The following is a 12201-nucleotide window of genomic DNA, read 5'->3' as shown; positions in this document are numbered from 1 at the left end:
TATTTTGTGAATCCCACAGACCCTCAAAGCTGCTTCACTTTACCAACAAGGTGTGAATAACTTTCATCATCGGGAGTCAGTTAGATTTCTGGCGAAAGCCCCCCTCCATCCAAGGTCAGTAGTAGCTTAGTGGTAGCTAAATAATAGCTAACCATTCCTGCTGACACACCTACCATCATGTCTACACTCCACCCACGCAGGTGTTCAAGTTATGCTGCTACATAGTAAAGCCAAGAATTGGACTAGCCACCTGTTTGTCGGGGGAGGATGTGTCCAACCCCACACAATGTCTCTAAAGAGAGCATTAATCCTATAGAATTATTGAGAGGCAGCCATGTTGGGGACAAAGATTGAGGTGGTCTATAACAGTCAATGGAAACTTACACAAAGCTGCTATCTTAGGTCTAATTTCAGAGTGGCATCAATTTAAGCGCTTCAAAATCCCACATACACGAAGAGACCTCTATCCCCAAATATTTAAATCTGAAGACCACTGGTATGGGGGCCACTGACTCAGACAATTCCCCATTTCCCCGCAAGATGTAGAACTGTAATCCAGGAGATTAATTACAGGGCCAAAGCCCTTTACCTGGATGACCTTCCTTTAGGTAGGACCACTCAATACTATTAAATGCCTCAGAGGCATTCAGTACCAAGACTGTTCTCAGGACAGTATTATCAGCAGGAATCTAAAAGCTTAGAGGAAGTCTCCTGAAATCAATGGAAGTTGATTTCTGGGGCATAAAGCCCATCTGGTCTGAATGGAGGAAATGGCACGCTCCCATCGATTAGACAGACCCAGTGGATAATACAAAAATAGGCCTATATGACTGGGGTTCCTTCCAGTCCTTAGTACCACAATTATTGCTTCTTACAGTAACATAAGTAGCTTCCCCTTCTCAAAGGACTCATTTAAAACCTCTAGTAACTTGGGTAATAGGATTCCCCCAAATTACTTATATAACTCCGTTGGCAGCCCGTCTACCACTGGGGCCTTGTCCTTGGCCAGAGGACCGACTAGCATTTCCCGGTCCTCATCTTAGGCAGGGACAGTAGAGACAAAAGCTATCTACCTCACTACCTGTTACATGGAGGCCTTTTATACAATGGTTGTACACTACCTGAATAGGTAGTGTACAACCATTGTATAAAAGGCCTCCAGGATGCCCAGAATCTCCCTGGTATCAGTATATACCCTAATAGATCCAATATGGGTTATAACCCGTTGTGCTCTTGAAATGACCAACAGCAAGTGACCTACTTTCTTCCCTTTCTCAAAAAATATTTGTTTTACAAACATTCGTGTTCTAGCTGCAACCTCCTGCAAATGCATATTTAGTGCTTCCTAAGCCTGTGGCAGCCTGTCTTTCATCAGCATAGAGGGATTGTCAATAAAGGCAATCTCTGCCCTGCACATTTCCAGATGCATAGCTTCATCTACAGCACAAGACTTAGCAACACTCACATACTTCATCAGGACACCCCCCTGAAAATCTTCATAATCTTCCATTGCAACGAGTCACTCTCATCCTGCGCCTCAAAAGACTGGGTAAGGTCGCTCAGCATATTACCTGCCACAAGGTAATATGCCTGAAAGCAGGGCCGGCGCTATGGGTAGGCAAAGGTGGCAATTGCCCAGGGCCCCCTGAAAGAGGAGAATCTTTTCTTTCAAATGAATCTTGAATTTTGTTTCTAGGTGCTATGGATCCAGAGATATTCAGGTTTAAAGTGAGAATATCAGGTGCCATTTTTATATATAAAAATCACTCCCAACGGCAGTTCAACAGTTATTATCTCCATTTTCCTAAAACTTAGAAACACAAATTTAGATTCATATAAAAGAGGAGACTCTCTTCTTTCATAGGAAAAAAGAAGTGAGGTTCTATGTGTCACAGAGACAGAGATACAGCCCTCTGAAGTGTAGCCCCCTCCCGATTCTTAGCCATCAGGCTGCAGGGAGCATTTGCTGGACACAGGAGCTGCTGCACCTCACAGATAATGGAAATATTCACTTTATATGTTACTACATTTTGAGAAGGAATAATATCACCTAATATTCATGTTTTAACCCTTCTCTATGCAGAACTATCTAAGAACACACTTTCTCTCTTATTCCCTTTTATTTTGTGATAGTTTTTTGTTGTTGGGAAAATTGACTGATACAATGAACATTCAAACATTGTAACACCAAAAACACACACATGTTCTCCACATGTTTTCACTCTCATTCTTATGATACGCGGAGGGTTCTGTTATTGTGCGGCTAATACAATGGCGCACATCTAAAAGTGACTTTATTATCTCATTAGCTTGGTTTATGGATATATAGTTATTTATTTGGGTGACCATTGTGTAAGGAACAGACAATGATAGATTTGTGTGAATTTTCTAGCTGAAAAGCAGATATCTAGTTATTACAGTGTTAGTGATATTATGATGATTTATTTATGTGAACATATCAATATGGGACATTTGTGAACTCTACACATGTCCATCTATTACATTTAGGAGATGTGAAGGTAAATAGTTTGTGTTTGGAGCACATTGTTTGCCATCAAAGTCAAATTTTAAGTATTTTTCTGTAAAATGTTTCATTTCAAATCAAAGTTGCATGAAGGCGCTTATGTCTATAAACTCTTTGATGCTATTTTGAAAATGGGGCAAGTGTCTGCTTTCAGAAAATATCGGTCCCTCTTCCCAATGGGCCTCACAAATCTAATCAGCCTACCAGTAATTTTTTGGAGTGTGGGAGGAAACCGGAGGACCCGGAGGAAACCCACGCAGACACAGAGAGAACATACAAACTCTTTGCAGATGTCGACCAGCGCTGCAAGGCTTTAGTGCTAACCACTGAGCTATCTATCACCTATAAAATTCTCCAAAGTTACAGTTTTACCTTACTAAAGGGAGCCTCTTGCTGACTGTGACTGGTCATAAAATAGTTTTATTTTGGGGCCCCACGTTTAGTTTTGCCCAGGGCCCCACTTTGTCTAGAACCGGCCCTGCCTGAAAGGAGTTATCTTCCACAACCTGACGAGAAATAAGCTTCCTTAGGGGTGTTGATATTAAGTTACAGGGGGGTGGTATCAGATAGAATTCTTCAGGCAACATTCCAGAATCCCCCAACGCAAAATCGATTTGGGCAAGAGAGGCATAGGTAGAGGAGAAACGGGAATATTGCCTGGAATGAGGATAGCGAACCCGCCACAGATCTATCATACCCACCTCTGAAAGTAGTGTGCCAAAAGGAGTCACTCCCCCGGCGGTCCCATCTGTTGTTAGTCTATGCCTGTCAAGGCCTCCATGAGGGACATTATTAAAATCTCCAACTACCAAACATGGTATCCCCGGGTGTCTTGCAACATATGCCATCAAAAATTGAAAAACAGCATCCTAAGTATATTTCGTATAATACAAAACAATCTTTATTGGAAAAAAGTAGTGCAACACAATGCACCAGCAACAATACAATATAAAAACAACAGAGAGTGCCACATAATATAAAGTTAAAACCAATGGAACAAATAAAGATCGGGATACTCTCAATTAGTTTCCTCGGGTGTGACGATTGAGCGTGAAGAAGGGCATTGCTGGAAGTCTCCTTCCTAAAGACATTGGAGGAAATAAATCCATCACCATCCACATTAAAAAGCACATCGAGGAATTCCATGTCCTTACGTCCAACTTTGTAGGTGAGTTTGATGTTATAAATGTTATCATTAAGGGATAGTATGAATTCCTCCAACTCCTCCATTTGTCCCTGCCAGATCATGACGATGTCATCTATATATCTGAAGTATAGATGCACCTTATCAACATGTCTGCCAGGACTTGTGAGGAAGACCTCTCTCTCCCACAGCCCCAGGAAAAGGTTTGTCGCTGGGTCGCGCTAAGGCGCGTGCACAGCATTTGCTCTTTTCTGCCACTTCTGTGGTTTGTGGCGCACGCGCAGGCAACCAACATCTCCTGGTCCGAGATATCGCGATATCTCGGACTCCCTGTTTTCCTTTCCCATGTCATGTGATCCTCTTCTGTCCAGCCCCTTCATTTCTATGCCGTTCATCTGCTATAGGTACACAGCTGTACCGGATCTACATTTTCCAGCCTCATTCTCTCATTGGTGCACTTCTGTATTTAAACCTATCAAGCCTTACTCTAGACACTCCCCTTGAAAAAGCCAAGTGCGAAACACGTGTCGGGGTGTACAGCGTGTGCCTTCTTACTGGTATAGGTAATATTACTGCTCTTATGTGAGGGACATTATCCCTCTGCATGCAATTCCTACATAGGTTGTGACTGCCAATTGACTACACTTACCAGTCTTTATTTGTTCCATTGGTTTTAACTTTATATTATGTGGCACTCTCCGTTGTTTTTATATTGTATTGTTGCTGGTGCATTGTGTTGCACTACTTTTTTCCAATAAAGATTGTTTTGTATTATACGAAATATACTTAGGATGCTGTGTTTTTTCAATTTTTGGTGAGATAAGTTCATACAGCGGGGGGGTCTTGTATAATCTATGCCCACACCACCCGTTTTATTATTTTGGTTTTGAACATATGCCATCACCAACGTCCATACTACATTACATTAGTCAAGATAATCACACCTCTATGAAGAGTAAACGGCATGGTAGACACTTCCTACCCAGGGCTTATTCATGTATTGTATACATGTAATGTTGAAGACTCTAAGCTTAGGTTGCATTAATGTGTTGCGATCATTCTCCCTCATCCGGTGCATGCCATTGCAATGCAGACTACCCACTCAAAGAAGTTGAGCGTGGAGTATGGGACATTTAGCCCACAAGCTGCACTTAAAGGAAACCTACCATTTGATTTGATGCATTAAGAAGCAAACATACCTTGAGAATGCTGCAGCTACACTGATGCAGGATCTTGGTTAATCCCTGTTCTGAGTGGTTTTGCTGATAAAACAATGATAAAATTATGATAATGAAGCTCTGTTGCTTCTATGGCTGGTTCGCCGCTTCTCCTTGCCCTTTAGTTATTCACTGCAAGGGAGGATGATGTAATCCCTGGGTTGTGCCTGAAGGCAGAATAATCAATTGCTGCTCAGGTTGATTAGTCATGTCTTGACTAACCTCCATGACTAATGAAAAACTGACCCAGCTTTTCTAAGGTCCTGAATGTTTATAATTGTTTTTTCAGCAAAACCACTCAGCTCAGGGATTAAGCAAGATATGATCCTGCATCAGTGGAGCTACAGCATTCTCAAGTTATGTTTGGTTCATAATGCATAAAATCAAATTTTGTTCTCCTCTGTTGCGCGTCTTGCAAATAGTCTGGAAACAGGGGTATTTTAGCTCCATTAATGGTGAGATCGGGATTGTACCTTGCCTTATGGAGAATGGTATCCCAGTCTCTGAAATGTAGTACTATCGGTCTGGGCGCCTGGCCCAAGGGCAGCGACCTTGTTTAGACCCTGTGTGCTCGTTTGATAGTGGATATGCGGGGACAGCGTATCTTTCCCTAAATTTTGGAGTAGCCAGAGTTCAACAAATACTGCAGTGTCCAGACTCTCTTCCTTTTCAGGTATCCCCAACAGTTGCACATTATTTCTGCGTGCCCTATTTTCTAGGTCGTCGATTTTGTCCCAAAGGGCGTCAATCTCATCCTGTACACGTCTGGAAGCTTACATCTTGTCATGTCATCATCAAATTGTGAGGTTCTCTGCTCCACCACTGTAGTGCGCTGTTCCTTAGTTATGTCTGAGGGAGACTCAGATTCAATTTCTATTGTTTGAACTATTTGTTAGAGATAAGCGTAGGTCCAGAGTCCTACAAAGAAGAGGGAAAGTGCTTCAAAAGTACGTATAAGACGGCACCTCTCAGATGCTAAGAATCCGCAGGCTTTGAAGGTATCCATGGCTTCAAAATACTTTCAATTAGTGCATAGAGGAGATTGTTCAGACCTTGCGGTTACAGCAATAGAAAAAGTGAGCAAACCTATTCGTGGTGATCATAAGCAAAAGCTTATGAAGAGAGAACGCTTCTGGATATTTTCATTAGATACAAGATTCCCCAAATCTAAAGATTATATTTTTGTGTAGTAGTCGCACAAGCTCTCCATTTAATGTATTACCCCTCTGTGATATATTTTAATTGAAATATGTATGTTACAGGTTATATACACTCTCCGGCCACTTTATTAGGTACACCTGTCCAACTGCTCGTTAACACAATTTCTAATCACATGGCGGCAACTCAGTGCATTTAGGCATGTAGACATGGTCAAGACAATCTCCTGCAGTTCAAACCGAGCATCAATATGGGGAAGAAAGGTGATTTGAGTGCCTTTGAACATGGCATGGTTGTTGGTGCTAGAAGGGCTGGTCTGAGTATTTCAGAAACTGCTGATCTACTTGGATTTTCAGGCACAACCACCTCTAGAGTTTACAGAGAATGGTCCGAAAAAGAAAAAACATCCAGTGAGCGGCAGTTCTGTGGGAGGAAATGCCTTGTTGATGCCAGAGGTCAGAGGAGAATGGGCAGACTGGTTCGAGCTGATAGAAATGCAACAGTGACTCAAATCGCTACCCGTTACAACCAAGGTAGGCAGAAGAGCATCTCTGAACGCACAGTACGCTGAACTTTGAGGCAGATGGGCTACAGAAGCAGAAGACCACACCGGGTGCCACTCCTTTCAGCTAAGAACAGGAAACTGAGGCTACAATTTGCACAAGCTCATCGAAATTGGACAGTAGAAGATTGGAAAAACGTTGCCTGGTCTGATGAGTCTCGATTTCTGCTGCAACATTCGGATGGTAGGGTCAGAATTTGGCGTCAACAACATGAAAGCATGGATCCATCCTGCCTTGTATCAACGGTTCGGGCTGGTGGTGGTGGTGTCATGGTGTGGGGAATATTTTCTTGGCACTCTTTGGGCCCCTTGGTACCAATTGAGCATCGTTGCAACGCCACAGCCTACCTAAATATTGTTGCTGACCATGTCCATCCCTTTATGACCACAATGTACCCAACATCTGATGGCTACTTTCAGCAGTATAATGCGCCATGTCATAAAGCTGGAATCATCTCAGACTGGTTTCTTGAACATGACAATGAGTTCACTGTACTCAAATGGCCTCCACAGTCACCAGATCTCAATCCAATAGAGCATCTTTGGGATGTGGTGGAATAGGAGATTCGCATCATGGATGTGCAGCCGACAAATCTGCGGCAACTGTGTGATGCCATCATGTCAATATGGACCAAAATCTCTGAGGAATGCTTCCAGCACCTTGTTGAATCTATGCCACGAAGAATTGAGGCAGTTCTGAAGGCAAAAGGGGGTCCAACCCGTTACTAGCATGGTGTACCTAATAAAGTGGCCGGTGAGTGTATGTTATAAGTTTTAAACATAAGATGTTTCCTTTAGTGTGATCACATGACCGTGAGTAACGGGCTATTTAAAAATCACCTGTTCGTGTCTCACGCTATGCCATAATGAAGGAACCTTTCCAAAATGCGTAGTCAAATAACGCTGTGATGTCTGCATTTTCCATGCGCTTGAATGTCTTCATGACCTTTTAAACAAGATGAAATAAACTTCTACTTTTACAAATCCTCCTGGACTGTTGTATTAAGCTGGACCTACACTTATCTCTATATTGTGGACTTGGAACTAGGTTGTCCGTGCTCCAACACTCCAGACTATGCTACATGGACTTCAGGTGAGCTGAATCTCCCTCTTCTTACTACAATAACTATTTGTTCTCCACCTCAACGTCTTTTTCCCTATTGTCTCAAGTTGTACTATCACTGGTACATGATCTGAAAAACCCCTATTACCATATTTCACATATTGTATCTCCTGAAACATTAGGTCATTCCCAAGCCCAAAACTATTCTTGAAAAACTGTTATATGTACTAGAAAAACAGGAGCATACCTTGATTTCTGGATACAAAAATTGCCAAATGTCTCTCCATCCGAATTTCTCACACCAGCAGTCCTTTCTATTTTATCTTAACTCTTCCTGGTATACTTTATCTTTATCTTATACTTTATATCTTTAGCCACATCTAGAACCCCATTAAAATCACCTAAAAGGAGAAATAGGAGATGACCTACATACATCTGTGTTGAATGGTGGAGGGGCATAGACAGTGGCCAGTAAACATTCTAATTCCTGAATTTTACAATCTAACAAAATAAATCTACATTGGACAGCCTTTAAACATGCATATTTCTAGAGATGACACCTACTAGTAACCAAAATACATACCCCAGAATTTCCAGTGACAAAGACCTGAGTTATCCTTCTTTTCATTAACCAATCAATTTCTTCTGTTAGAATGTGTCTTCTGTAGGCATATTATTTCTGTGTTGTATCATGCTATGGCTTGAAAGATGGCCAGTTTTTTTACTCTATCTCTCAACCCCCTCAAATTACATGGGAGAATTTTAACCATATTTTAAGCAGGAGGAAGAAAAGAAAGAAAAAAAGAAAAAAAAAAAGATTTTTTCCTCTTTGCCGTCCTCATCCTCCAACCTCTTAGACAACTTTTATTCTATTTTTTTTATATTGCTATGTTTCAGCACCATTTAACATCCTCCTCTGGACTAGTAAAAAACATGTTTTATTCTAAGTAATCACCCTCAGCTTTGTATCAGGATTTAGGTGTAGTGGACCCACTGAACCACTGCGGACAATGATGTAAGCTGGAACCTGGGACCGGAGTCTTAGTTGTACCCAGTTTTCACCAGAGCTCGCCGCAAAGAGGGTTGGACTTGCTGCGGCGTGGTACCACCAGGTCGCTCCACAGGTACAACTTTGTCCACGCTGGTGATCAAGGAGAGGTGCAGAATTGTGAGGCAGAGACGGAGTCAAGGACAGGCAGGAGGTCAGGACAGGCAGCACAGGATCAGAGTCGGGAACGTAGCGATAGGTCAGGACAGGCAGCACAGAACTGAAGTCAGAAACAGAATCAAGGTCACAACGGGAAATCAGGATCAACACACAGGGCAAGGAACACAGCTTTCCCATTAGCATGGAAGCACAAAGATCCGGCAGGGGACACAATTATCGGTGCTCTGGCCCTTTAAATCTCACCGAGCCAGCCTGCACGCTCACTAGGAGACAGGGACGTGCATGCCGGAGCGCGTGGACCGCCGCTGGAGCCGGGGAAGGTAAATGAGTCTGCCGCAGGTAAGAGAGGTCGTAGCAGCACTGGTGACACTTCGCAGTAAATAGAAGGGCATATGCCATAAAAGGCTCTCTCAATCTCTTTTTGCAGTCTCTAAAACTCACCTGTAGTAAAGAGAGAACTCCACTCATCATGCTTAATTCTTGTTTTATTTCATTACCAACAAAATCCATATAATTTCTTTTACGTTTCGGTCAAATTATGACCTTACTCAGAAAACAGATTGCTGGAAGGTAAGAGTATGAAGATAAGATGGCACTTGGCCGTGTCGGTGTATAGTGTCAGGAATCTTTTGCGCACCTCACCAAAGCTCCTTCCACATGCGGTGAGCTCTGCAAAAGACTTCAGATGCTATACACCGACACAGTATTTTAATGAATGAGGAGGAAAATCCCCAAATACTGCCATATATGGTAGGATCAAACAACCTAGGTTAAAGTATTCTAGGGGGTCTGAAAAATAGTAAGAAAGAATAAAATTTAAAAAAAATAAAATAAAAAAAATATATAAAAAACCCCCCTAAAAATCATTCCCCTTTCCCTAGAAGTCTTATAAATAAAAAGTAAAAATCATGAACATGTTAGGTATCGCCGCGTCCAAAAATGACCCATCTATCAAAATATAATAACGGTTTTCACTGCGTTTACTCCCGTAACGGAAAATAGCACCCAAAGTAGAAAATGGCACTTTTTTGCCATTTTGAAAAATATAAAAAATTCAATAAAAGTGATCAAAAGGCCATACAGTCCTAAAAATAGAAGCACTGAAAACGTCATCAAAAGTCACAAAAAATTACCCCACCCACAGCTCTGTAAACTGAATTATGAAAAAGTTTGTACAGGAGGTTTTAATTCTTGTAAAAGTATGAATAAACAAAGAATAAAGTAGACAAGTCATTTGGGGCGCACAGTGAAAGCCGTAAAATCCTAGCCCACAAGAAAACTGTGTTTTTTCATTGCATTCGGAATTTTTTTCCCACTTCCCAGTACATAGCATAGAATATTAAATACTGTCACTATGAAGTGCAATTTGTGACACAGAAAACAAGTCCTCACACTGCTCTTTACATGAAAAAATTAAAAAGTTATAGATTTTTGAAGGTGGGAAGTGAAAAATGAAAACCCAAAAAACCAAAAAGGGCCTTGGTATTAAGCCATCTGTACTATGCTGCATTCACTGCAGGTGCAAAGAGCTCTTGGATATTATAAGTGTAGATGTTTGTTTAATTTATTGCAGGCTGAGGCATAAATGAAACATATTTGGGACACTAAAGCACTGGTCCATAAGGACCTGTGAGTGGCTCAGTATCCATAAAGGCCCTTAGAGGGTTCCCTTTAAAGGGAACCTATCACCACGTTTTTCACAAACGCAACTAGTGAAAGGTTCCCATAGAGTCCTATTAACTAAATGCCCTACTTCTTTTAGCTAAAAATTGTTTCCCTTAAACTACTTTGCTCTCTTACCTGGTATACAGCGGCAAATCAGAGGGGGTGTGGCCAGTACAGCAGCTCCTCACCATGTCCCATGTCCTTTTTCACCATTCAGAACTTCATTTCCCGTGCCCATGGTGATTTCTTCTAAGGTCTTTTACCCCCTAACATTTGCTAAATCTACCCCATTTATGTATCTGATTTCATAAAATCACAGCATAACTCCATGGACTAGTTCTCCTCATACCTCTCATTTGCAAATGACATGGAGTAAAGGACCTTAGATGACATCACCCGGACATATGACATGAAGTGCTGAATGATGTAACAGAGCTCTCTCTCACCGTTCCAGCAAGGCACTGTGTAAAACATTAGATACAGTATTTCCTACAAAGCTTTATAGTTCTGTAGTTGAAAATTGGTATACAATCCCTAAGTACTGGTAGCATTGAGATAAGTAATTGAAGACTGGGGATGCAGGGCAGCCCAGTTAACTTATGTGTTTCATATAATTTTACAAACTTTTTTTTTTACAATGGAAAGGAACCATTTAAAGCATGTTGTATGTGTTTCAAAGAAAACGGACCACCTTTAGTCTATGTTTACAGCCCCTTTCGGTATGAAAGAAGAATAATGACAAAGTCTAAATTACATTTCCAAATGGAATTTAATATGCTTAGTTTTGACAGGTGAATATATACAGTATTATTCACCCCATAATTCTATTCATCTCTCTTCATGTCTTGTACTGCATTTTTCAGACATTGTACAAGGTGTCTCCCTAAAATGAATCACAAACATTTCCAAAATTATCAAAAAATATATAGAAAATGAATTTAGTACCAAGGATACAATAATATCATCATTAACTATTCAGATACTGCGTTGATGCGTTGACAGTTGTCAGGAACCGCGACTACTTGGGGGGTTGCTCCAGAACTCATGCCAAATTTTCACCAAAGGTTCCCTATTTTTCCAGATGAGCTCATGACCATACAAAGTATACCAGCTGCAGGGGAAACAATAAAAAACAATTATCTACAGTCAAAGTCAGCATTTATTTGTATGTTCATATAATGGTTCTTTCACCAATTGACTGACATCATACATATATATACATACACACACATATATATCACTCACACACACATAAATACATAAATGTGTACCTGACTGTCTCTATACTCTTATACTCATTGCCTTTAGTAACCAATCAAAGCTCAGTGCTCATATTAAAGGCCTCTGGCAAAATAGTATCTGAGCTGTGATTAATTGCTTATTGTCACAGCAGACAATGGCTCTTCTATATGGTGGTTATCATATTACCTCATATTAGTGGACAACAAAGGATAAATGGGGATACTCAATGGATACCACTTCAACCACTGGGAGTTCAAAATTTGTGATCATGAGTAGTCTGGAATATCGACAACATAATAAGCAACAATAAAAGAAAGTATTCAGAGCACCAAATTCTGATACATCCTCCTACTGTTGCAAAGAATGAATTATACAATATTTGTCATATAAAATGTTATGTTGTTTATTACACTCTAATATCCTGGCTATACAAATAAAGCACTACAAAAAAAAAAAAT

At 40.9% G+C, this 12201-nt stretch overlaps 1 protein-coding gene across 5 annotated transcripts in view; it reads right to left on the bottom strand.

The window, feature by feature from the left end:
• Positions 1-11251: 11251 nt before the first annotated feature.
• Positions 11252-12201, bottom strand: part of PARL (presenilin associated rhomboid like) — a 155572-nt gene continuing 154622 nt past the window's right edge. For all 5 annotated transcript variants that reach the window (XR_011853275.1, XM_072137286.1, XM_072137287.1 and 2 more), the window contains one exon: positions 11252-11612. Coding sequence is in view for 4 of the 5 variants with exons in the window: in XM_072137286.1 (XP_071993387.1) it covers positions 11507-11612 (106 nt within the window). In the remaining variant the exon portion in view is untranslated. The remainder of the gene's footprint in view (positions 11613-12201) is intronic.

Source organism: Engystomops pustulosus, chromosome 2 (genome assembly GCF_040894005.1).
Source record: "Engystomops pustulosus chromosome 2, aEngPut4.maternal, whole genome shotgun sequence".
Classification (NCBI taxonomy): domain Eukaryota; kingdom Metazoa; phylum Chordata; class Amphibia; order Anura; family Leptodactylidae; genus Engystomops; species Engystomops pustulosus.
The sequence above is the reverse complement of the archived record's forward strand: the minus strand, read 5'-3'. Positions and strand labels throughout refer to the sequence as shown.